General features: G+C 37.1%; 2 protein-coding genes across 6 annotated transcripts in view; one reads left to right on the top strand and one right to left on the bottom strand.

The window, feature by feature from the left end:
* The window catches only part of ltk (leukocyte receptor tyrosine kinase), a 138636-nt gene that overhangs the window by 56667 nt on the left and 58888 nt on the right, over positions 1-23081 (top strand). Inside the window, exons 20-29 of one of the 2 annotated variants that reach the window (XR_007424003.1) lie at positions 1351-1537; positions 2229-2319; positions 2988-3052; positions 3758-3887; positions 5905-6002; positions 6090-6182; positions 6763-6864; positions 7463-7597; positions 7702-7792; positions 8714-11096. Coding sequence is in view for 1 of the 2 variants with exons in the window: in XM_049463424.1 (XP_049319381.1) it covers positions 1351-1537; positions 2229-2319; positions 2988-3052; positions 3758-3887; positions 5905-6002; positions 6090-6182; positions 6763-6864; positions 7463-7597; positions 7702-7792; positions 8714-9796 (2075 nt within the window). In the remaining variant the exon portion in view is untranslated. Of the gene's footprint in view, positions 1-1350; positions 1538-2228; positions 2320-2987; positions 3053-3757; positions 3888-5904; positions 6003-6089; positions 6183-6762; positions 6865-7462; positions 7598-7701; positions 7793-8713; positions 12556-23081 lie in introns of those variants that run through there. The other variant, XM_049463424.1, reaches the window with a different exon arrangement.
* Positions 13003-23081, bottom strand: part of itpka (inositol-trisphosphate 3-kinase A) — a 29244-nt gene continuing 19165 nt past the window's right edge. For all 4 annotated transcript variants that reach the window (XM_049463447.1, XM_022672545.2, XM_049463445.1 and 1 more), the window contains 3 exons: positions 20898-20999; positions 19773-19844; positions 13003-18482 (listed from right to left, as the gene is read on the bottom strand). In XM_049463447.1, coding sequence (XP_049319404.1) covers positions 18243-18482; positions 19773-19844; positions 20898-20999 — 414 coding nt within the window. In that variant the 3' untranslated portion in view covers positions 13003-18242. The remainder of the gene's footprint in view (positions 18483-19772; positions 19845-20897; positions 21000-23081) is intronic.

The raw sequence follows: 23081 nt of genomic DNA on the forward strand, positions 1-23081 counted from the left end.
ACAATCAATTACTGTGCTCTAAAACCAGGTGTTTCAGTTTCATTGTCCAATAGTTTATGTGCTTCCTAGTGGTCACAAAGGCCTGATGCCTCGTGCCTACGACCGCAGCACAGCAGTGCCAATATTACACCTTATAGCAGGAACCTCGAGTTTATTACTGCTTAAGTAGCTTTGTTTTTTAAGCTGTTTGTAAATTCTACATAATTCTATGTAAGAGTAGCTCCTCTCAGGGTCCTGACTCTGCAGAGATGGTTGTTGGGTAACTCTTGTCTTTTCCCCTGAGCTCTCCCCAATGCAGGTTGGTAGTCTGTGCTCGGGCATCCCCCCCTCCTCCTCTCTTACCCACAATCCCCCACCCTCCACCAACTTCCTGCCGGCTTCGCTTCGCGCCACTGCGCCAGCAGCCCGACGGCACAGGGGACCTCTCACCTGCACGCAGCGCCCTCCCCAGGCAGACTACCAACCTGCATCGGGGACGTGGGCGACCACAGCCGAGGGTGAGTGCTTACCTGCCCGGCCGCCAGCGGAGAGAGAGAGCGAAAGAGCGAGAGAGCGCTTCACCAAACCCAGAAAAACTAAAATTACAACTAAAAACACTGAAAAACAATGTTTTTCTAAACTTTACCGCTTTAGTTTTGCATTGGAATTACTTTCAATGGGCATTTTAACATTCTAAGAACTCTTAGAAAATATCTTTATGTCTCTTTGATGTATAAAAAATATCCACTTCAACCACGTAAAAATTATGAGATTTTTTTATTTTACCAAATTGAAAACCTTAAAAAGTTATCCAAAAGCAGTGTGTAAGACTGGTGGAGGAGAACATGATGCCAAGATGCATGAAAACCAAACAATCTGATTAAAAACCAGGATTATTCCACCAAATTGAGAATTGTACTTTGAGATAAATGCTGTCTGTAGTTTATAGAATAAAACTATATATTTTGAATTCCATTGCTTTTTTGTTATTGTTTAGCTTGAAATAATTAATAATAATGCTCTTGAAAGAGCATTTGGTTCTGGAAGACTTCTATTCAGATCTTAAGCAGATTTGCTTTTTTGCTTTTTTTTTATTTATGAAAAAGATTCCTAAAAAAACACACATTACACATAATTTTTTTTTTTTTTTAGAACAGTAGTTATTACTTTTAGTAGTTTCTTAAGGTTTCAATGTGTTTCCACTGACAGTTTGACGCAGTATTTTTTTAATACAGTGTTAGTGTTTGTCCACGTTTCAAACTGTGGACCTTCTAAATTTTATTTTAATCCAGTTTTAACTGCAGACCGGGAGGAATGTGGGTCTTGGACCCCTCTTTGTTGACTCTGGCTCTGTGCTGTGTGTTTCTGCAGTGTATTACCGCAAGAAGAACCACCTGCATGCAGTACGAGTTCGGCTGCAGAGCCCCGAATACAAGCTGAGCAAGATCCGCTCCTCCACCATCATGACCGACTACAACCCAAACTACTGCTTCGCCGGCAAGGCGGCGTCTCTGAGCGAGCTGAAGGAGGTTCCCCGCAAGAACATCACTCTGCTCAGGTGATCCTGCTCTTATTTCAGCTTGATAATATAGTTTAGCCTAGTTTATGACTGTACAAATATTTTATTACGTAAAGCAGAACACAATAGGTTTGTTAAAATGAGCAGGGTCAGTAACGGTAAACAGCAGCAAGATAGAAAACACATACCATAAACCAGGGGTCTGCAATTAAGATATTTTCCAAGCCATTACGTTGCGGCCATTTTACAAAAAAAAAAAGAAATGATTGTAAAATCATTTTGTAAAATGAAGTGTAATCGGATGGAGGATGCAGTGCTACAGACTAGTAGCTCTCCAGCCCAGTGGGTTGTTGAACCCCATTGCAGAACAGCTGATCTCAAAGCAGGTAAACCCAAGAAGAAATCCTTTAAGTAGGATCCAACCCGTGTCGTAAGGGTTGCACTCCAATACACTACCGCTGCCCCGGCTAGTGAATTGGGACACAGCCGGGAAAAAAAATGTATAGCCCTCATAAGGAGATAGGGAGCCCAAGAACGGGAAGGAACTAAGAAGAATTAAGGTGCATTCTGGGTAACATAGTTCGTAGAGACTGGAGATCGCAAGTAGAGCACATGGGTGAAGCAACTGTCAAAGAGCTGTTAATTTTATTACAGTTATTAATTTTTCACATATTTTAGAGATTTTGTGTTATACGTTGGCCTACAAACTTATTCATATCTCTGATTGTAGGGCTTTGGGACACGGTGCTTTTGGAGAAGTGTATGAAGGCCAGGTTCTGGGTATGAATGGAGAAAACACAGCCATGCAGGTCGCTATCAAGGTCAGTATCACACTATTACACTTACACATGTTTATGTGTCCCAGGAAGTGTAGATAAACACGGACAAAATGAAGCCAAAACAGAATGAATGCCTTTTATTTTGCAGTATGATGATCTTATATTCACCCTCTATTTGGTCATTGCTTGCTCCAAAAGGCATTTAAAACATTGTTATTTTTATTTATTTTAATTGTCATTATTTTATTCAATTATTACTCACTGTTGCTTACCTGACAGAAATGCCGTTGGCAGTCTGGTATTTTAACAGCGCAGCACTTCTGCACTTTATTTAGTATTATATTTAGTTTATTATGATGTATACATTTTTGGGGGTATACATGCACTAGGTGTTACCAAGAAAGTAATGAACATTTAACAGTTGACTGTTATCAGGGTTTTAATCGGTCAGTGGCGCACCTGTGTTTTTTGTAGCCAGGTGTTATGTGAAATTTGGCTTTCAGGAATCAGGAGTTAGAATCAGCCTTTAGTTTATTCTCTTTATTTTAACTTTAAAGAGTTAAGCTTAGTGTTTTAAAGAGCTTTAATCACTAGTTTGTACGTGTGAATCACTTGTGAGTGGTCTTTCACAGCTGTAGTTGATTTTACAGTAGTGATAGAGCAACTAGTGACCTTCTGTTCTCTCCTCCTCACTGCCTGAATGATGATAGACTCTTCCGGAAATCTGTTCTGAACAAGACGAGATGGATTTCCTCATGGAGGCTCTGATTATGAGGTATGTTCCACTGTGGTCGCACATGTGCAGGACAGAGGTAAAAAAATAATGAGTTCTTTGAGTTTATGATTATCTAGAACCACCTGAGGGGCTGAAACGTCGTGTTTTCTGTGTGTTTGTTTTGGTTACTCTGCTCCCAGATGTTGCTTGTTATTGAGGTTAATGCATCCTCTTCAATTAGACAGCAGCTGTTCTTCCGTTCCCTCCATCCAGATATTTATGAAGAGCGCTGTGAGCGTCGCTGATGACGCCAGCTTCGGCTCCGGCCTTTTAAAATTACTACCGATGTAAAAGAACATTGGACGGTCATTTATCCACATAAACTCTTTTACCTGCTTGCTTTTACATTCTGTGACTCATCCGGTGTTCTTCTGGAGTTCTGTTTGGATGGAACTGGTCAGTCATTTTTTTACAGAAAAAGAGCTTTTTGAGCTTTTCTGAGGAACACAGAAAAACAAGGAATTGGAAAGAACCATATTTTTGCACTATAAGATGCACCGGATTATAAGGCACAATAGCAACACTAGTAAGGAACAGGGGTGTCTCTTGAAACTACTTCATAAATATGAACTAGCCATTTTTTCCAGAGCTGTACAAGCCTCACCTTTATAAGCCATTAATAGAAAGTTCCAAAATCTGCCAAAAAATCAGTTTGTTAGTAATCATAATTTTGAGAACATTGTATGTTTTGTGTTGTATTTGCAGTAAGTTTAATCACCAGAATATAGTGCGCTGTATTGGAGTCAGTCTGCAGATCCTGCCCAGGTTTATTCTTCTGGAGCTCATGACTGGAGGAGACCTGAAGAGCTTCCTGAGACAGAACCGCCCCAAAGCTGTGAGTGATTTATTATTTCTGATTTATTATTTATTATTTGTTTTATATTTATATTTATATTTATATCCCTATGCATACAGTAGGGAAAATAAGTATTTAATACACTGACGACTGACGAATGTCTATTCAACCTTTTTAGGCCTGTGTAGCAGCTAGGGGTGTTTTATACTACACTACACAAATTATGGCATTATATATATATATCTTTATTAAATTATTTAAATTTGACCATTAGTGCCTAATGTGGTGTATTACAGATCACTTGTATCACTTTGCATCACTTATATCGAGCCCACCTTTTGAAATAAGATATTGTAAATTTGATGAATCAAACGAACGACTGACCATAGACTAATCTAAAACTGGCATAGGCCTCTCTGCTGTAAAAAATAAAAAAATAAAAAAATAAAATCGAGAATCGAATCAAATCGTGACCCTAAAATCAGAAATATAATCGAATCGAGGATTTAGAGAATCGTGACACCCCTAGCGGCAGCTAAGGTTACAGCTGAACCAGTCTGCTTGCTAGATTCCATGCTGCAGCACCAGTGGAGTTACCCGTTAACATCTGATGATACATCCTGATCAATTTTCATTTACTGCTGAAAATATAATCCTTATTCGTCCTTTAAGTCGACCTAAAACATGTTATATAAATATATCATACAACAAACCAGAGCTTCTCCACCTCCACCTCATCCCCGCAGAGATCAAGCCTGTAAACCCGTGCTGTTCTTGTGGTGCACACCACTTATGCTCTTGTCCACCTGAGGAGAAAATAATGGTGGATGACTCATCTGAGCAGATCTGTGGAGTCCACATCTCTCTGAAGTGGAATCTTCATCTCTCTCTGTTCACTTTCAACTCTAATATCATCTCTAATTACTGATGTCTTTCCTCCATCTCTAAATGTAGAAATCAGTTCATCACTCCTTCCTATTGGAGCATCACTCACTGCTCCCTGCTGTTATTCAGACCTGAATTATAAACTGCTCTGATCTTTCCCTCTTTTTCCATAATTATTTATAAAATAGAGGTCAGCTTTTAGCATTTTAATTCATGCGCTGGAATATAATAGCATTCTGATGGTTTACTGTATTATTATTATTATTATTATTATGTATTTATATATTTTTGCATTGACTGGGCTTTAATCTCTTGAGACCCAGTCGTTGCTTTTAAATTATAATAGGAATAATATGATAAGGTTTAAAATTAAGGCTTTGATTAGTATTGGGTTCACTTTGTCCCACAGAACTTTACGCAATTTATGAAGAAATCAGACTTTTTAATCAGTAAAACAACTGAAGAATTAAAATGACAAAACTAAATATTTTAAATAGTTCCATAAACACTATAAATGCTATAAATGGACCTAAAATACTCAGTGTTTTCTCAAAATATTCAAAGAGCTATGTCTCAAATGTTCAATTGCACAAGTATAATATCAAAAACAAAGTTTTAGGGAGTTTTATCACTGAATAAATGACCGATTTTGTGCTCGCCTGGGCTGTGGATCAGTTGTGCAATTCCATTAATCTCTTTTCTAAGTGAATAATCGTTGTTTGCCGTATTTTTTTCTATTTTACTCAGATAAAAACACTCATACAGTAACAGGAGGAACGGCAGCAGGAGCTCCTTAGATAAAGTGCTGTTCTTATTGTTCTTCAAATAGGAGAGAGCAAAATGAGCGTTGACTCAACAGTGTGTTAGCTTGTTATGCTAAGTAGCTAGCATTAGCTAGAAAGCTGTATCAGTATGCTTCTTTGGCGGTGCTCTGCTGCTAGCGGTGTTGTGGTTTGTGACAAATGCATACAGAGGGGAACTTTAAACCATTTAAACCAGATTTTAACCAGATTATCGCCCAGCACTGGAAGGAATCTATACTTCAGGAATGGAGTTTGGTGTTTAGTCGTGAAAGACTGTGTTATAGAGAGTGTGCTGTGCTGTGGGATTGGGATTAACAGGTTTACAGTATAAAAGCTAATCTGACAGCGTCTGATTTCTGCTCCTACAGAACCAGTCCTCCTCTCTGACGATGCTGGAGCTGCTGCACATGGCCAGAGACATTGCGTTCGGTTGCCAGTACCTCGAAGAGAATCACTTCATTCACAGGTACTCGAATAAATAAGACGGCTATGATATATAGCAAAAAAACCACTACAGCAGATGTTATAAAATGTTATAAAATGTGTTTTTCAGAGATATCGCTGCACGGAACTGCCTGTTAACATGTCCTGGTCCTGAAAGAGTGGCCAAAATAGGAGATTTTGGAATGGCTCGAGACATTTACAGGTAATACGAATTAATATTGTTTTCAGCAACACCTAACACCTAATATACATAAATACATTTATTAGAAACTTTAAGGAAAAATGTTAAAAAATATCATTGTTTACCATATTTTATGTACTATAAGGTGCATGCTGTATTATAAGGTGCACTGTCATAATAAATGTCTATTTTCTGGTCTATTTTCATAGACCAGGCACTGGTTTATTAGGTGCATTTTAAGTGACACTAGTAAGGAATAAGGGAGTCGCCATGTTGTTAAGCTGTTAATCATTTCTGGTTATAGCTAGCAGTACTATGTATGGTACGATTTTATTTTTGGGGGAATAAATTAAATAAGCCAAGACTTTAAACTGTCTCGTTTTGTCTCGTATTGTGCAACATTTTAAAGTTCTGCTTTTGCTTATGTGGGATTTACATTATAATAATTTTATGTTCAGTATATTTATTTTTTAGCCATGCCAAGACAAATACTGTTTTCTATTCAAACTTTTGCTAAATTAAATGTATGTGCATTATATAAAAAATAAATACATTTAAAGGGAAAATGAATAATCAGTGTTACTTCATGATCTCCCTATAGGGCCAGTTATTACAGGAAAGGTGGTCGTGCCATGCTGCCAGTCAAATGGATGCCACCTGAAGCTTTCCTGGAGGGCATTTTTACCTGCAAGACTGACACCTGGTAATTTAATTTTTGGAAAAATAAATGAAGAGAGCACTTCAGTTTCTGAATCAGTTTCTCTGATTTTACTATTTATAGGTTTATGTTTGAGTAAAATGAACATTGTTGTTTTATTCTATAAACTACAGACAACATTTCTCCCAAATTCCAAATAAAAATATTCTCATTTAGAGCATTTATTTACAGAAAATGAGAAATGACTGAAATAACAAAAAAGATGCAGAGCTTTCAGACCTCAAATAATGCAAAGAAAACAAGTTCATATTCATAAAGTTTTAAGAGTTCAGAAATAATCAATATTTGGTGGAATAACCCTGGTTGGTTTTTAATCACAGTTTTTGTTTTCATGCATCTTGGCATCATGTTCTCCTCCACCAGTCTTACACACTGCTTTTGGATAACTTTATGCTGCTTTACTCTAATCTTCCTCTTGATTATATTCCAGAGGTTTTTAATTTGGTAAAATCAAAGAAACTCATCATTTTTAAGTGCTCTCTTATTTTTTAGAGCTGTATATGTTTTTATTTCTTCTTCTCTGCTCTGTATTGATTAGGAGATATGTGTGTGTGTATTGTGTGTGATGTGTCTCCCTCTGCAGGTCGTTCGGGGTACTGCTGTGGGAGATTTTCTCGTTGGGTTATATGCCGTATCCCTGTAAAACTAACCAAGAGGTTCTGGAGTTTGTGACCAGTGGAGGACGTATGGATCCTCCTAAGAGTTGTCCAGGGCCTGTGTGAGTATTTACAGCATTTATCATTTCTAATTTTGCTTTACTGTCTGCATGTATTGTATTTCTTTTGATTATTTGTTTTTTATTTTATTGTTGTTCTGTTGTAGGTATCGGATCATGACGCAGTGTTGGCAGCACTGCCCAGAACATCGGCCAAACTTCTCCACTATTCTAGAGAGGATCAATTATTGCACTCAGGTATAAACTTCTAGTTTTCTCTACTTATGTACAAGTTACACTACATGCCCAAAAGTATTAGGACACATGCTCATTCATATTTTTTTCTGCACAAGGTGTGTTGCGATGCATATTTGCGTTCATTGCTATTTTACACCCCGCCAACAGTCTATTTTCACACCTTGCGTCTGCATGAATTAAATAGAAGAGTTTGTTGGACACGTCCAGGTAGCTGCACTGTTAAAATAGCAATCCACCAAAGTCAGAGCTCACCTGATCTACTCTTAAAGAGAATGATGAGCAAGAGTCACTCTGATTGGTTTATTTCACGCTACGTCCAAAATTAACCACACCCATAATTAATTAAGAGAATTAGTACATGCTTTTTGTGCATTTTGAGGCTCACAACCTGTACCTTTCCTGACGTTACAATAGCAACGACACACTGACACGCCCTAAATCAAGCACTCTCTCTAATATTCAGGGCAGGCATTTTTAATTAGTTGCTAAATAATGTCCATACTTTTTGGACTGCTTTTAAAGGTGCAATTATTTTTTTTTATAAAGATTCATTTTATTCTTATCTTATTCTTATTTTATTTTAGCTACATAACAATAGCTCTTGGGTGGAACTGGACCGTGAGATTACAATTTCGTTCCACCTCATGTTCCACATGTCTGGAACTGTAAAGTCTCCTTTAATTCCTTGTATGGATCTAATTTCACAAGAAACCATTGTTTGTCTGAACAGGCTAGAATGGGTTTAAATGGGGCATATTTTGCCCCTTTAGATAAATCACTTTTTACACCGTTATTCAGCTCAAAGTAGCTCCACACTTCATTGTTAGAATCTGGAGAGTCCTGACATTTAAAGCAAAAGCCTTGAAACTCTAAATCTCTCTAAATATCAAACTCTTTCCACCCTTTTCTCCTCTGGTTCAGGACCCGGACGTCATCAACACGCCTCTCCCAGTGGAGTACGGTCCGGCGGTGGAGGAGGAAGGCAGCACTGTGATTCGTCCGGAAGGATCCGGCAGCATGACGCCTCTCCTGGTGACTCATTCCGTCTCTCAGGACGCTCCTCTGCAGCCTGGCATCTCCAACCCGGTCCCTCAGGTCCACAAACCCCGCCTGCTGCTACAGCGACCGACCCAGCCGGCTCAGGAGGTGACCACCTACCGTGAAGCTCTGGATCCGTGCTGGGCGGAGCTGGTTCCTGCGTCCGGATCCGGATCTGGATCCTGCTCCGGCTCCTGGCTGCAGGTTCCGGATCACCGGCCGTGTTCGAGATCCAGCTCTTCCTCGGGCAGCCAGAAACTGAAAAACAAAACCAAGAACCTGTGGAACCCCACCTACGGTTCCTGGGTTCTGGAGAGCTTTGGGCGGGGGAAGACGGCGCTGTCTCACACCCAGTCCATGCCTCTGTCGTCCTCCACCTCCACCACCTCCTCCATCTCCTCCACCACCCTGCCTACGTCTACCTCTACCTCAGAGCACAACGACTCTGGAACTGAAGCTAATACTTCCCCGTGCTCGACCGGATCTCCTGCACCTTCTCAGACGACCACCATCATCGCTAGTTCTCCAGGATCTTCTGGAATTACGTCGCGGAAGGGTCCCGCCGGAGCTGCTGGGGGTCCGCTCGCCGCGGTCATGGATCTGGCGAAGCTTCAGAGCTTCCCCTGCGGGAATGTAAATTACGCGTACGATGAGCAGAGTTACGAAGCTGAGAGCTTGCCTTTAGTAGTCGCCAGGTCTCCAGAGCCGAGTATTAGCTTTGGCGCTAACTCTAGCGTTAACTTCAGCGCTAGCGTTAGCACTAGCTACAGCTCTGCAGCTCGTTCTTCACTCGGTCTAGCAGCTCTAGGCCTGGCTTCCTCCTCCGGCATCCACAAACCGCTAGTCAAACGCCACGCCAGCTACGGACACGAGGACGTCAGGAGACACACCAAGCCTGAGAAACCCACCCGAGACAGAGACTCCGGCTTCTCGCTGTCCGAAGACCTGAGCGTCACCCCCGTGTAGCATCTTCTCCAAACCTTGCACTGACTGAAGCACCGCACTACACTGAAGAACCACTGAAGAACACCCAGCAGAACCTCATCTAACCCACTTCAGGTTCCCCCGTGAATCCATAGGTATTGTTTTCCTGTGATGTTTTTTGTATACGCTACACTGGAGACTTCCTGAGATCCTGCTGAAGAACAGACATACGATACTGAGCATCAGCTACTGCAGAGAAGGAGGCTGATTAACAGGTCCTGTTATTGTAGAACGATAAATATATTCCACTGGCTGGTTGCTGTGAGGCTAACCAATATATACACTGGATTCCCATGTTTCATGGTCATGATCAATGTTTAGACAATGATCCGCTTCAAGATTTGGACAAGAAACACATTAGGATCCAAAGTGGGATATATTTTTTTATTTGTTTGGTTTGTTTGCATTTTTTACAGGTGCATCTCATAAAAAAAAAAATATCATTGAAAAGTTTGAAGAAACTTTATTACAGTAATTCAGCTGAAAAGGTGAAACTCATATATTATATAGATGTATTAAACACAGAGTGATCTATTTTAAATGTTTATTTCCTTTATTATTGATGATTATCACTCACAACCAATGAAAACCCAAAAATCAGTGTCTCAGAAAATTAGAATATTAAATAAGACCAATTGGTACTTTTTCAACTGAATTACTAAAATAAAGAAACTTTTCAATTATAATTTTTTGAGATGTTCCTGTAAACCTGTAATACACAAGATTAGGAGTCACTGTTAATACCCACAAATTTAAAATGCAAAATTCAGCTTTTCTTAAATTGAATTTGAGTTTAATAGAGAGATATTTTTGATTTTGGAGAACGAGAAGCACCGAGGGAAGCGTGCAGACCTGATGATATTTCAGATTGTTGAGGCTAATAGAGGTTAATGGGAGTAAAACCCTCCACATGTTTGGTTAAAAGTTCTGTGTTTCTTTTAGTTCTTTTGTTTTATCTGGTTTTAATTTTGATATTAAACACAGTGGTGGTGTTTCACTGTTTAAGGTGGGTTGGGATTGTTCAGGCTGATTTTGGGAGGAATATTAGAAGCACTCTAAAATGAAAGGTGAACTGGCTTACTGCTAATTTCCATAAATATATTGTTGCTGTCCAATGAAACACAAGTATCTCCATTTTTGTCCATTTTTAGGTTATTACATAAACTGTCCCTTAAGCTCTATCCAGATGGGATTAGTTTCTCAGGGGGTTCTGGGTAATTTTCTCTTTTATGTTTTTTTTTTATCCTCTGTGATTTTATTCCCGTCCAGAACGATCATGTAGGTGTTTTTATTTCTCAGACGTCCTCTGAGAAAATCACAGGCTGAATTATCTACTGTTTTTGAAAATTCCCGCATCCAGACTGCAATTGTAAAAACAGGAGGATCAGTGAATTTTTAGGCTTTAGTTTTTCTTGGTCACATGACATCAAAGTGTTCAGTAGCTCCTCCATTTCCACTCACTGTTGTGTTTTTAACGTGGATCTCCGTGGAAACCGTGGCACGCCCAAAGTGTAATTACGGTGCGCGGCAGTGGACAAATATCTATTTTATTAAAGGCGAGGAGACGAAACTCAGAGATGTGCGTCCGGACAGGACTAAAATTACCGGAGGAGCACGGAGTTCAGAGAAAAACAGTAGATAATTATAACATAAAAGAGAAAAATCCACTGAGAAACTAATTCCGTCCTGATAGGGCACTGCGTCTAAATTTTATAATGAATGAACCAATAGAAATTCTTAAAAATGACCAGAAATTTACTCTTTTAAAAAAGTTTTTTTATCTCCTGTAAAGTTGCTTTTTTGGAGATACCTGTTTTTCAATGGGTGGCAATGATATCATAAATACTTTTGATTATTCCTTGTTTCTTTTTTGAACACGACTACCAATGGTTTTCTTGTGTTATAATTATGGTAATTTGCTAAATTTCTCAAAACATTCTGATAAAACATATTTTTGTTAGTGTCCAGATTTTTTTTTTCAAAACTTATGAAAATGAGGTGAAATCACATTAGAATTGATTGAAGGATGCAGGTATTGTAATAACACTATCTTTTTTATTTCTAACAAAAAATGTAAAAAAAGAAAGATTTAACATTTAAACTGGTGTGATTTTAGTTTTAAGATTTATATATTTTGGAAATACGTTTGTGAAACGATGCTCTTGATTGTTAAGGTCAGGGATTATTGAGAAGCCATCTTTATACCAGTTCAAGACGTTAATTTAAGAATGTGAATGTTCCTAAAGTTGATTATTTCTAATAATTATTCTTTCTTTTATGTTTTTTTTGAGCTGATATTTGACGTATACTTTTTCAGATTATATGTTAAAGCTAATTTTTTTGTAAGGTTCTAATTATGTTTAATGTTTGTATCGTTTGCGTCTTTATTTCTCTCTCTTACAGCTACACTTACAGCGAGCCTTTAATGGGATTATATATAGAATTAGTTTCTCTTAACCAGGTAAATGAATGCTGTACATTTAAACTAACGATTACAGTATGTAGCTTTACTTACGTTAATATGTTTATTCACTGTTTATTTGATTATTGTGTCTTATCACTGCCAGCGAGCTGCAGAAAACCCAGAGTTTCTGAGGGGATTTGCAGCATCTTCAGTAAAATAAGAGGAAAAATTATTATTTTACAAAGTTTGTTTTTTGTTCCACAGGAAGCGTTCTCTAGGATTCTCCACTGTGTAATCCTAGACCTGAAATAAACACTGTTTTTTATTAAAGATTAAATGATTCTGAGCGTAATCTATCTATCTATCTATCTATCTATCTATCTATCTATCTATCTATCTATCTATCTATCTATCTATCTATCTATCTATCATAACTGATGCATATTATTCTGTCTGTCTAACTTACCTATCTATCCATCTGTCTGTCTATCTGTCTGTCTTTCTATCCATCTGTCTGTCTATCTGTCTGTCTTTCTATCTATCAGATGTCTGTCTGTCTGTCTAACTAACTTATCTATCTATTTCTGTCCATCTATCTGTCTGTCTGTCTAACATATGTCTGTCTGTCTGTCTATCTATCTATCTCTGTCTGTCTATTTAACTATTTATCTACCTTTTTTCACATCCATCCATCTATCTATCTATCTATCCCATCATCCCACAGTACATTAATAAACATTAGATAGAGTGATGAGCTCTATCTTCTATAAAACAGAAAGCAATGTTTCATTTTTCATGATTTTTATGAGAAAGTTTAAAATATTTACATTCTGTGACAAGAAATACTTTCACCAGATCCCTGAAATCATAGTGTTTCAACATTCAAAATTTGTCCGATTTGAAAAATACTTTGATAGAAATACAGATAAATATAAAAATCTCTTCCCAGAACCTTCGGCTATGTTCAGACTGTCGGCCCAAATCTCAACTGTATCTGTACTGATTTTTGATCTAAACCAGATTTGGAAGTGGTTTGAAATGAGATTATAATCAGTAAATATACAGATTATCAAAAATAAGATTGTACAGAAAAGCCAAACAAATCCAATCTGATCAATTACTACCAAATTACAGTGTGTACACTCATCTCATCTGATCTGATTTAAGAAACAAATCTGAACATAGCCTTACACTTAATGCTGAACACCACAGAAACTCAGACCCTGTTCACACCTGGACTTTATTTCATTTGATAAGTATCTGGATTGTATAGTAAGATTTAAACCACATGCATTTACATCAAATATTAATCAGACTGAAATCTGACTGTTATGAGTTTCTTTGATTGATGGATGATCACAAGCCATCAAACCACCAAACTGAACTGCTTGAATGTTTACACCAGGAGTAAAGCAGCATAAAGTTATCCAAAAGCAGTGTGTAAGACTGGTGGAGGAGAACATGATGCCAACCAGGGTTATTCCACCAAATATTGATTTCTAATTAGATTTTCTGCAAATAAATGCTCTTAATTTTTTATTTATTTTTTTAATTTGGGAGAAATGTTGTCTGTAGTTTATAGAATAAAACAACAATGTTCATTTTACTCAAACATAAACCTATAAATAGACAAACACAGTGGGTGTTTACACTTGCATTTTGATATTTGATATAATCCTAATACTTAAGTCACATAAAGTGATCAGGTGTAAACAGGGTCTTAGTAAAGCCTTAATCAATCAGTAATCATTCATTACTCACAGGTACCTTTCTTTACAACAATCTCTAAAAAATAATCATCAGAAGTATATTTCTATTTCCTGTTCACAGGCTGATTCATTGCATACGAGTTTGATCTTCAAGTAGAAAATAAAGAAATATAAACAGTAGGGTAAGTGGTCTCAAATCCCACAACCCTGTGTAAACCCACACACATTTACATACATGCAAAATTAAATATCATCTATGTGACGTTTCAGCACAGGAGTTCAGCACAGAGGGGGAGTAAGTGTATCTGAGTGTGTGTTCACACCTGATTCAGTTCAACAACAGTTCAATACCGGGTTCTGTCAGAGGAGGGCAGTGTTTGTCTGGTTAGATTTTTTTATCTCAATAACTGAACTTATTTTTCTCATCCTGTTTCTTTATACTAGTAAATCCTGTGTGTTGGGGATAAAGCTATGAGCCATCCCAGCTGGAAAACAACCAACCAACAACACTGAAACAACTTTAAAACAATATTAAATCTTAAATGATTGTGCAACTGTTGAAATTTTTCACGATGAATCAACATCATGTCCTCAACCATAGGATTTTTAAGCTACTTGTAGTAATTAAAGCAATTTGATCATCCTGAATGTGAGTTACGGTTTATTAAAAGATGAACGTACGATGTTAAAACAACGTTAGCAAATTATCATTGATTAACTTTTCTGTAAATATGTTCAGAACCCTGTACGTTTTATTTACCTCCTAAATATCACTGGATCCTCTGAATTACCAGATCGATTAAGAGTTGTAATGAGAAAAGTGCCAGCGTTTATCTAATGCAGGGGTGTCCAAACTTTTTTTGTTGGGGGCCAGAAGGAGAAATATATTTTAACTGTAATAAAACAAATAATGAAATATACCACTTTAAATAATACATTATTTAAATAATACATTATTATATTTTCATTTACACACCATTTTACTTGACTTATTATCTTTATCTATCTTTGACAGTGTTGTGTAAACTAAGATTTTTCAAATTGATGATTTCATGATGTCTCTTAATATTAAACTCCTTAATTACGGCAACTTTTAGACTCTTTGGCCCGTTTTTCTGTGCTAGAAATGCGCACCCTCTCCGCTTTTAGACTCTTTTGTCCCGTTTTTCTGAGCTAGAAATGCGCACTCTCTCCGCTTTTAGATTCTTTGGCCCGTTTTTCTGAGCTAGAAATGCGCACTCTCTCCGCTTTTAGACTCTTTGGCCTGTTTTCTGTGCTACAACTGAACACTCTCTCCGCTTTTAGACTCTTTGGCCCATTTTTTCTGTGCTAGAAATGCGCACTCTCTCCACTTTTAGACTCTTTGGCCCATTTTTTCTGTGCTAGAAATGAGCACTCTCTCCACTTTTAGACTCTTTGGCCTGTTTTCTGTGCTACAACTGAACACTCTCTCCGCTTTTAGACTCTGTGGCCCTTTTTCTGTGCTAGAAATGCACACTCTCTCCGCTTTTAGACTCTGGCCTGTTTTTCTGCTCTAGAAATGCGCACTCTCTCTGCTTTTAGACTCTTTGGCCCGTTTTTCTGTGTTACAACTGCGCACTCTCTCTGCTTTTAGACTCTTTGGCCCGTTTCTAACACCTAGCGTTCAAACAACACCTAGCGTTTAATCTCACATTATAAAAACGTGCTTAACAGCGGGCCAACTTTCAGTCTACTTCTAAAATACCTCGCGGGCCGCTCCAAAAAAGGAAACAGATCCAGTGATATTTAGGAGGTAAATGTACACAGAATAAAACGTACAGCACAGAATGTGACAGACACCACTTAGACATGGAACCCAAATATGGGCATAAACAACATGGCGCAGACTACAAAATGACGCCATGACTTCAGTGGTCTGTTCAAAATTAACATCAAATCCAACAGTGATTCAGTGTTGAAATTCCAGCTGGGAACAGCCAATTAATTTAAGTTGTAAAGATCGTCAGGGTTTGTTAGCACGGCCAGTCAAATATGAAACATGGTGAAAGTAATGTCAGGCAAATGCTAATAATGCTAATAATGCTAATCATGCGCACTAGGTAACCAATAGCTTACCTCTGGGAGCAGGATGGGTTTGACATGGGCTTCCTCTGAGTTGGACACTGGATTGGACTCATGAAACAATAATAATAATAATAATAATAATAATAATAATAAGGTGAGCTTTAATAATGGGGTGTATTTAGGAAGCCCAACATCTCTAGTTCTCTAGTGACCCAGAAATTGAGCTGTTATATTTGTAGTCTTACAGCACACATACTGTATATATAATTCTACACTACATTTCTGGAAACAGTGTGTCATGTGTTCTTATTACCAGCAAAACTTCATGGTAGGGACTTCGCTGGTGAGTCATATCCAGCGTTCAGCCAGTGCTCACCCTCTAACAGACTTTTACACTTTTATACAGTCACCATCATCACCAGGCCCACACAAACAAGTGATTCATTTCACAACACCCAGAGCTGAGAAACACAAAAACAAAGCATGAACACAGAGCTGTTGTTGAGCTGAAGATGGAGAGGTAACGTTCTCAGAATGTTTTAATTGAATGGTTTTAAACATTAACAACAGCACTTGTGTCAAAGTTTTAATTTTTAGTTTTGAGAATGTTACTTTTACTTTTCCTTAATGTTGTTTTGTCTAGTATTCGTCTAGCTGGGAAGGTTGTATGAGAAACATGTATTTTTATTTATTTAATCTGATGCTTTGATGCAAACTATTATTATATATCACACATTTTTATAATGTTCTCGCAACATTGCTTTTTTAACGTTACAGTCTGACCCAGGGTGCGAATTATATGGGGGTATTGGGGGGGGGCCTTACATGCTTACGCCTTAAATGCTTATTTATCTACAGGGATTTTCATTTACATTGTTATTTTCTATTTATTTAGAATTAAATAGCAAATGATTCCTGTGAGAGAGATTCTGTAGAATATGAATTAAAATATAATGGCGAGAAAGCTGATGAAAGATAGCAGCCAATAGCATTGTGCAAATTTTTGTGTTTTTGCAGGATTAACTGTGGATTTTGCTGTATAATATATTATTTATGAGTATAAAGGTTATTGTGTGGTATATAAGTGCTACACTAGCTGATGTAATGGATTTATCTTTTATGTGCTGTAGAGTCTAGACGTTAGGATTGGGTTTGATTTTTACGTGAAAGCGCTGTTACTTTGTGCTCCCTGTTTTTTTTCTGTAGGCGATTTTCTTATTTTACGAGAACATCCCGGTTCATGTCCATGTTAAAAACCTGTAAGACTCATGAAAACGTTAGCAACGCAACCCAGCGTAACCCAGCGTGCCCGCTCATGTTAAAGGGATTGGGCGTTTATTAATAGACCTGAGGTTGGAAATCATTTTGCAGCCAAAAACATGCCATAACCAGTAACTCTGGCTTAGGCTCGGTCTTTATCTACGAGAAGAAGAAGAAAAATGACAATATCAAACAATGTAAATTAAATAACCATTTAAAGCTAATCTGTGCTAAAAAATAAAATAAAATAAAAGTGCCTGAGAATACAAAGCTCTGAAAAAAAAGATAGCATCTAAAAATGCTGAGTTTCTTTGATTTTACCAAACAGAAAACCTCTGGAATATAATCAAGAGCAAGATGTATCATCTCAAGCCATCAAACCACCAAACTGAACTGCTTGAGAAAGTTATCCAAAAGCAGTGTGTAAGACTGGTGGAGGAGAACATGATGCCAAGATGCATGAAAAACCAACCAGGGTTATTCCACTCAAACATATTGCAAAATCAGAAAAACTGAAATATTTTTTTTTCAGAGCTGTATATTGGTCTATTGAACACCAACAGCCAACAGCTTGTCATCATTTTACCATTTTTTACTTAGCATTAGCATTTGGTCATGTTGTTTTTTCATTTTTGTCTAAAAACTAGAATGTAAAATATATGTATAGTACCTTATTTCTGCTAAAACCAATGTCCTCATTTTTTACCGAGCTGTATGTGTTTATAGTGTTGATTATGGCTGTTGGATTATTTTAAATGCATTGCTGTGGGGTTTGATCATATCTAGAGAAAAATAAGAAGCACCAGGTGAAGTTTAGAAGCAGCTCTGCTGATCAGTGACTCGTATAAAGAGAAAACTCGAGACGAACTCGACGGATGAGTCAGAAACGAGAGATTTTTCGGCTGAATCCTGTAAATAAGGAGATGGTGACGTCACTTGTGTCCGCGGCACGCTGTGAAAGAGTCCCTGTCTCCGTTTCCTCCTCGTCTGGAGATCAGATGGAGAGTTATCATAGTGAACGCTGAGTGTGAACACGCTGTGGTGAGCACTCTGTGTTTAGTGAGGTGAGGGTATGGAGGAGGTTCTCCAGACCCCATAAATATCCGTCCTCTCGGTTCCCCTCCTGCCAGGGGCTCCAGTGGTCCACCGTCTGTCCGTCTGGAAGCGGCGTGGTCTTCCCGAAGTCGATCAGCCAGACCTCTGCGCGCTCCGCTTGATTGTGGATGAACAGCAGCGAACTCCCGATGACCTTAAAAATAACAAAAAGTGATTTTCCTTTATTTTTAAGACGTGTGTCATTTTTAAGTCTCAGTTCTAGTGTTTTACAGGTTTTACTACATATTTGGTTTCAGATTACATTGTCAAAACTGGAGTAGAAATACACTAAACATGCAAAAACTGAAAAAACATACTGAAACATTTGGTCGAAGACATAGTATTGTATTTTTTGCACTAAAAGGTGCAGTTAAAATACTTTAATTCTCCCAAAATGCTTATTGCGTCTTATCTATCAGTCAGGTATTAAGGAATTCTCCAGCAGTATTACCATTAGCCGCTAAGTACACTAAGCACTAGCTCTTTCATCATTCTAAGGTATTATCATTACCCTAGAAGTGTAATTTTAATCATGGGTTTACTTTAGCAGGGTTACTTGAACCATAGACTTAGTTAGCAGTGCTATTACAGTAATACATGAGTGAATTAATAGTGCTATTCTAATCCTAAGTGTACCTCAGTAGTGCCACTGTAATTATGAATGTCCCTCGGCTAGGGAGGCTGTATTTTTTGCACTATAAGCTGCACTTAAAATCCTGTAATTTTCCCCAAAAATCATCAGAGCTCCTTATAACCCGGTGCTCCTTATGTATAAATTCTACCAGTCAGATATTAAGAAGCAGTAAAGTCACTCTGAGAAAAGTAAAAGTAAAGTGTTATAAGGGTGAGTTTTCAGTGAAGTTTCTCCAGCACTAAGGCTGTAGCAGTATTAGCAATTGCTGCTAACCACAGCGCTAAGTGCTAGCTCACCGCGACTAGCGCTGCTGCTAACCGTGCTAAAATATTGGAAATCTAAGCTTACTGTAAACCCCTGTTTTAACTATTGTCACTTATGTATAAAAACATAGACCAGAAAATAGACGTTTATTAATAGTGTGCTTTATAGCGCGAAAAATACTGTAATCATAAAGGTGCCTCATAGAGCTATTCTAACTATACACATCCCTCAGTAGTGCTACTCCAGTAATGAATGTCTGTACCTCAGTAGTGCTTCTCAAGTTACATGTGAGCACAATTTACACAGTCGGATATTTGGTAAACATAGAAATGTTAAGACAGTTTACAAAAGGATGGTAAACTGGTACCAAGCAAATACCAAACATGAACTTAAACCTGCAGTTTCTTAGTATACAGCAGTGCTGAATGATTAAAAATCAATTAAACATATATTAAAATAATAAATAATAATAGTAATAATAAATATTTGGTCTTTTATCCTTTATCCAAATAATTTTGGTGTTCAAATATTTATAATCTAATTTACCTCGTGTTTCATGAAGAACTCTGAAGCCTTTAGAGCCTGTCTGATTTCCTCCAGCCTCCTAATGTAGGAGCTCTGAAACACACAGAGTTCAGACAGAAACATAGAATGAAACAGTAACTTTAAATCAAACAGAATAAATTCACTGCTCACAAACACTACACTCATCTATCGTACTCGCATTAGAATCAGTGTTTTTCTGCTGGTGTGAGCTGATAATAATACTATCCTGTAACAAACTGTCCTCATTTTACATGTTTCACCAGTTTATGGTCAGTGTTGGTCTGAATGTTTGTCTTTATCTGGCTTCCTGTCCTATTTCTATTTCCTGTCCCCACTAACCTGTTCACAATAAATAAAATCAATATATCAGCTCCTGTCCAACATTCTTTATTATTCTATTATTACAGCCTGATCAGATATAAACACCCATTGTTTCAGTAAAACTCTACATTATTTAACCCTTTCAGACCCTGACACTAATTGAGACCTGTTTTTTTTAACAAGAATAGACTATAAACGGGCCAATGAAAACGTTTATAAGCCAATAAATTAATTAAAATCTTAGCCCCGCCCACTGCATTGAAAATATATATATATATATATATAACAGCACTTGAGCCGAATTAAAGAGGCGAATTAAAAAGCTCATTTTTATTAATTGTATTAATTGTAAAAGTGTAATTTAGAAAACTCTTTCATGTGTATTTTACTGTTTAGGGACGGCTCGTGAACAAAAACGCTGATATCAAATCTAAAATAAAATGTTAAACGTAAAAAGTTATCTATTTTAGTTGAATGGATTTAATGTTAATATAGATTTTATATTATAATATTCAAGTCTTCCTTTGTGTGAAATGCATTCTTCTTCTTCTAATAATGATAATAATTATTATTCATCTTTTTTTTCAACACTGGCACATAATTCAGGTCTGAAAGGGTTAAAAGAGCTCGAGTAAAGTGATTTTTATGAGTTTAAATTTTAAAAATCGACTGATTTATGTGATCTTCTCAGGCAAGACCAGTTCAGATCTGAATGTGATGTTTTAGGGGGTAAAAAGAAAGGGCTGTTTATTTAAATAGATGTGTTGTGTGGATTGTTCGATTGGTCGTATAATAAATACGTACAATTATGTTTCCGTTCTCGCTGACGAAGTCCCTGAAGACCTGCGTTACGTCCTCCCTCGACCGAGTCTTCTTAAAGTCTGTGTGACACGTTCCATCTGCTTTCTGGAAGATTAATCACAAATTTGATCGAGTTTAATCAGAGAAAAGACACATACAAGTCTGCAACTAGGCTTAATCCCTGCCCGGAAAACTGACCCATAGTCTGCTAATGATAATTCAGAATTATGTAATGTCTAAGGACTAACACAGTGAATCAATAGCAAATAAACAGTAGATGAAAAGGTGAGAAAATATTGCACGTTAAACATGGTGATAAAGAGATCACGGTACACATAGTGAATCTTTCTACAGAAAAAGAAATAGAGAAAATTTGTAAAGTTCTGTAAACTTTATAAACTTTCACTTTCCATAACTCTACTATATTTACATGTAATGAGAGTTGCTGTTTTGGAGATACTTGGAGGTACGATTAGCGGTGGGCGATATGGCTCTAAAATAATATCACGATATTTCAGGGTATTTTTGTGATAACGATATACTTGGCGATATAGAAAAACTAAAATAATTCATTAATTTCAGGAATATAGTATAAGAGTATAACAGAATAATCATAATGTGGCAAAATAAATAATATAGCATAAAATAATATAATGCAGCAAATAATAATAATATTGCAGAATATTTAGTGCATGCATATAAACTGCAAACTAAAACAATTATACAATAAATACACCTAAAGCTTCACAGTAAATAATAGACTACTTTTAAGACAGAACAGCCCTATTATCACCATATGGATTTTTAATATCATGATATTTCTGTGTCACGATATATTGTATACGATAATATATTGCCCACCCCTAGTGGGCGTTATGGCCCTAAAATAATATCACGATATATCATGGTATTTTTGCGATTATAACACTCTTGGCATTATGACAATACACTGAATTTAAAAAAAATTGTTAAAAAATACTGCAGCAAAAAGAAAATTACATTTTATTATTGCATACGATATTATATGATATGTCACAAACCTAACTGTCTGAGATATTAAAAAAATACAAGTATTTTATCAGATTTGTAACAGAAGTCAATGATCCAGAAATATTAGTCATGATAATACTAATAATAATGCACTCCAAATATCTCCATATATCCAGGATTAAAGTAAAATAAATGATACTGTACAGATATAATCAGTCTCTAGTAGATATATAATGGGAAATGAGAACAGTGTGAATTTTTCTTTTGATAAAAACAGTAAAAAAAAAATCCTACCCTGATGTGATAATTAGCACCATATTTCAGGGTATAATATCAATAATCACCATATAAAAAAATGTTGGCAATACTATTGTGTACGATACGATATGGCACACCCCTAGGGACAATATGTACTTTTATACAGGTTATAACCACCATATATATATATTCTTATATTCTGTATTTCTTTTATTCTTTATTCTGTATATTTATCAGCTGATTATATGACTCTGTGAAGGCGGTGGGTCTGAGCACATCAGAAGCTCTGTATCTGATATTAATCAGCTGCTAAATGGGTTTTATATTTTACTGTAAACATTAATTCATAACTTAAACTGTCTTAAACTGTAGTCTATCTGTGCAGATTACTCTCAGTACTTGCAGTTTTCTGCTCTATAAAGGAAATGACATACAGTACATGCAATTATTACAAGTCAATATTTGCAGCGCAACCTTTACCGTATGTTGACATTTAAGCCTACGTGCTGTGAATAATTCATACCGCTGCATCCCGTTTTCACTATGCTCCCCTGCAGGGACAGCACCTCATCTGATGCTTTGTTTCCGGTCAGTGAAGGACGTAAAGAGAACAGTGTAAAGTCTAGTGCACCCAGAATAAATCCTGTAATTTTCCCAAAAATCATCAGAGCTCCTTATAATCTGGTGCTCCTTATGTATGAATTCTATCAGTCAGGTATTAAGGAGCAGTAAAGCCACTCCACTGAAGTACAGAGTTATACAGGTGAGTTTTCAGTAAAGTTTCTCCAGCACTAAAGCTGGAGCAGCAGCATTAGCATTAGCCGCTAATCGCACTAAACACTAGCTCTTTTGCTGTCAAATCAGAATTAGACCACCTCCTTTTTCCAGGTCTCGGGCATTAGTTTTGGGCCAAACCCAAGTGTGATTACTGATTTCGCC

This window comes from Astyanax mexicanus, chromosome 14 (genome assembly GCF_023375975.1).
Source record: "Astyanax mexicanus isolate ESR-SI-001 chromosome 14, AstMex3_surface, whole genome shotgun sequence".
NCBI classification, from domain to species: domain Eukaryota; kingdom Metazoa; phylum Chordata; class Actinopteri; order Characiformes; family Acestrorhamphidae; genus Astyanax; species Astyanax mexicanus.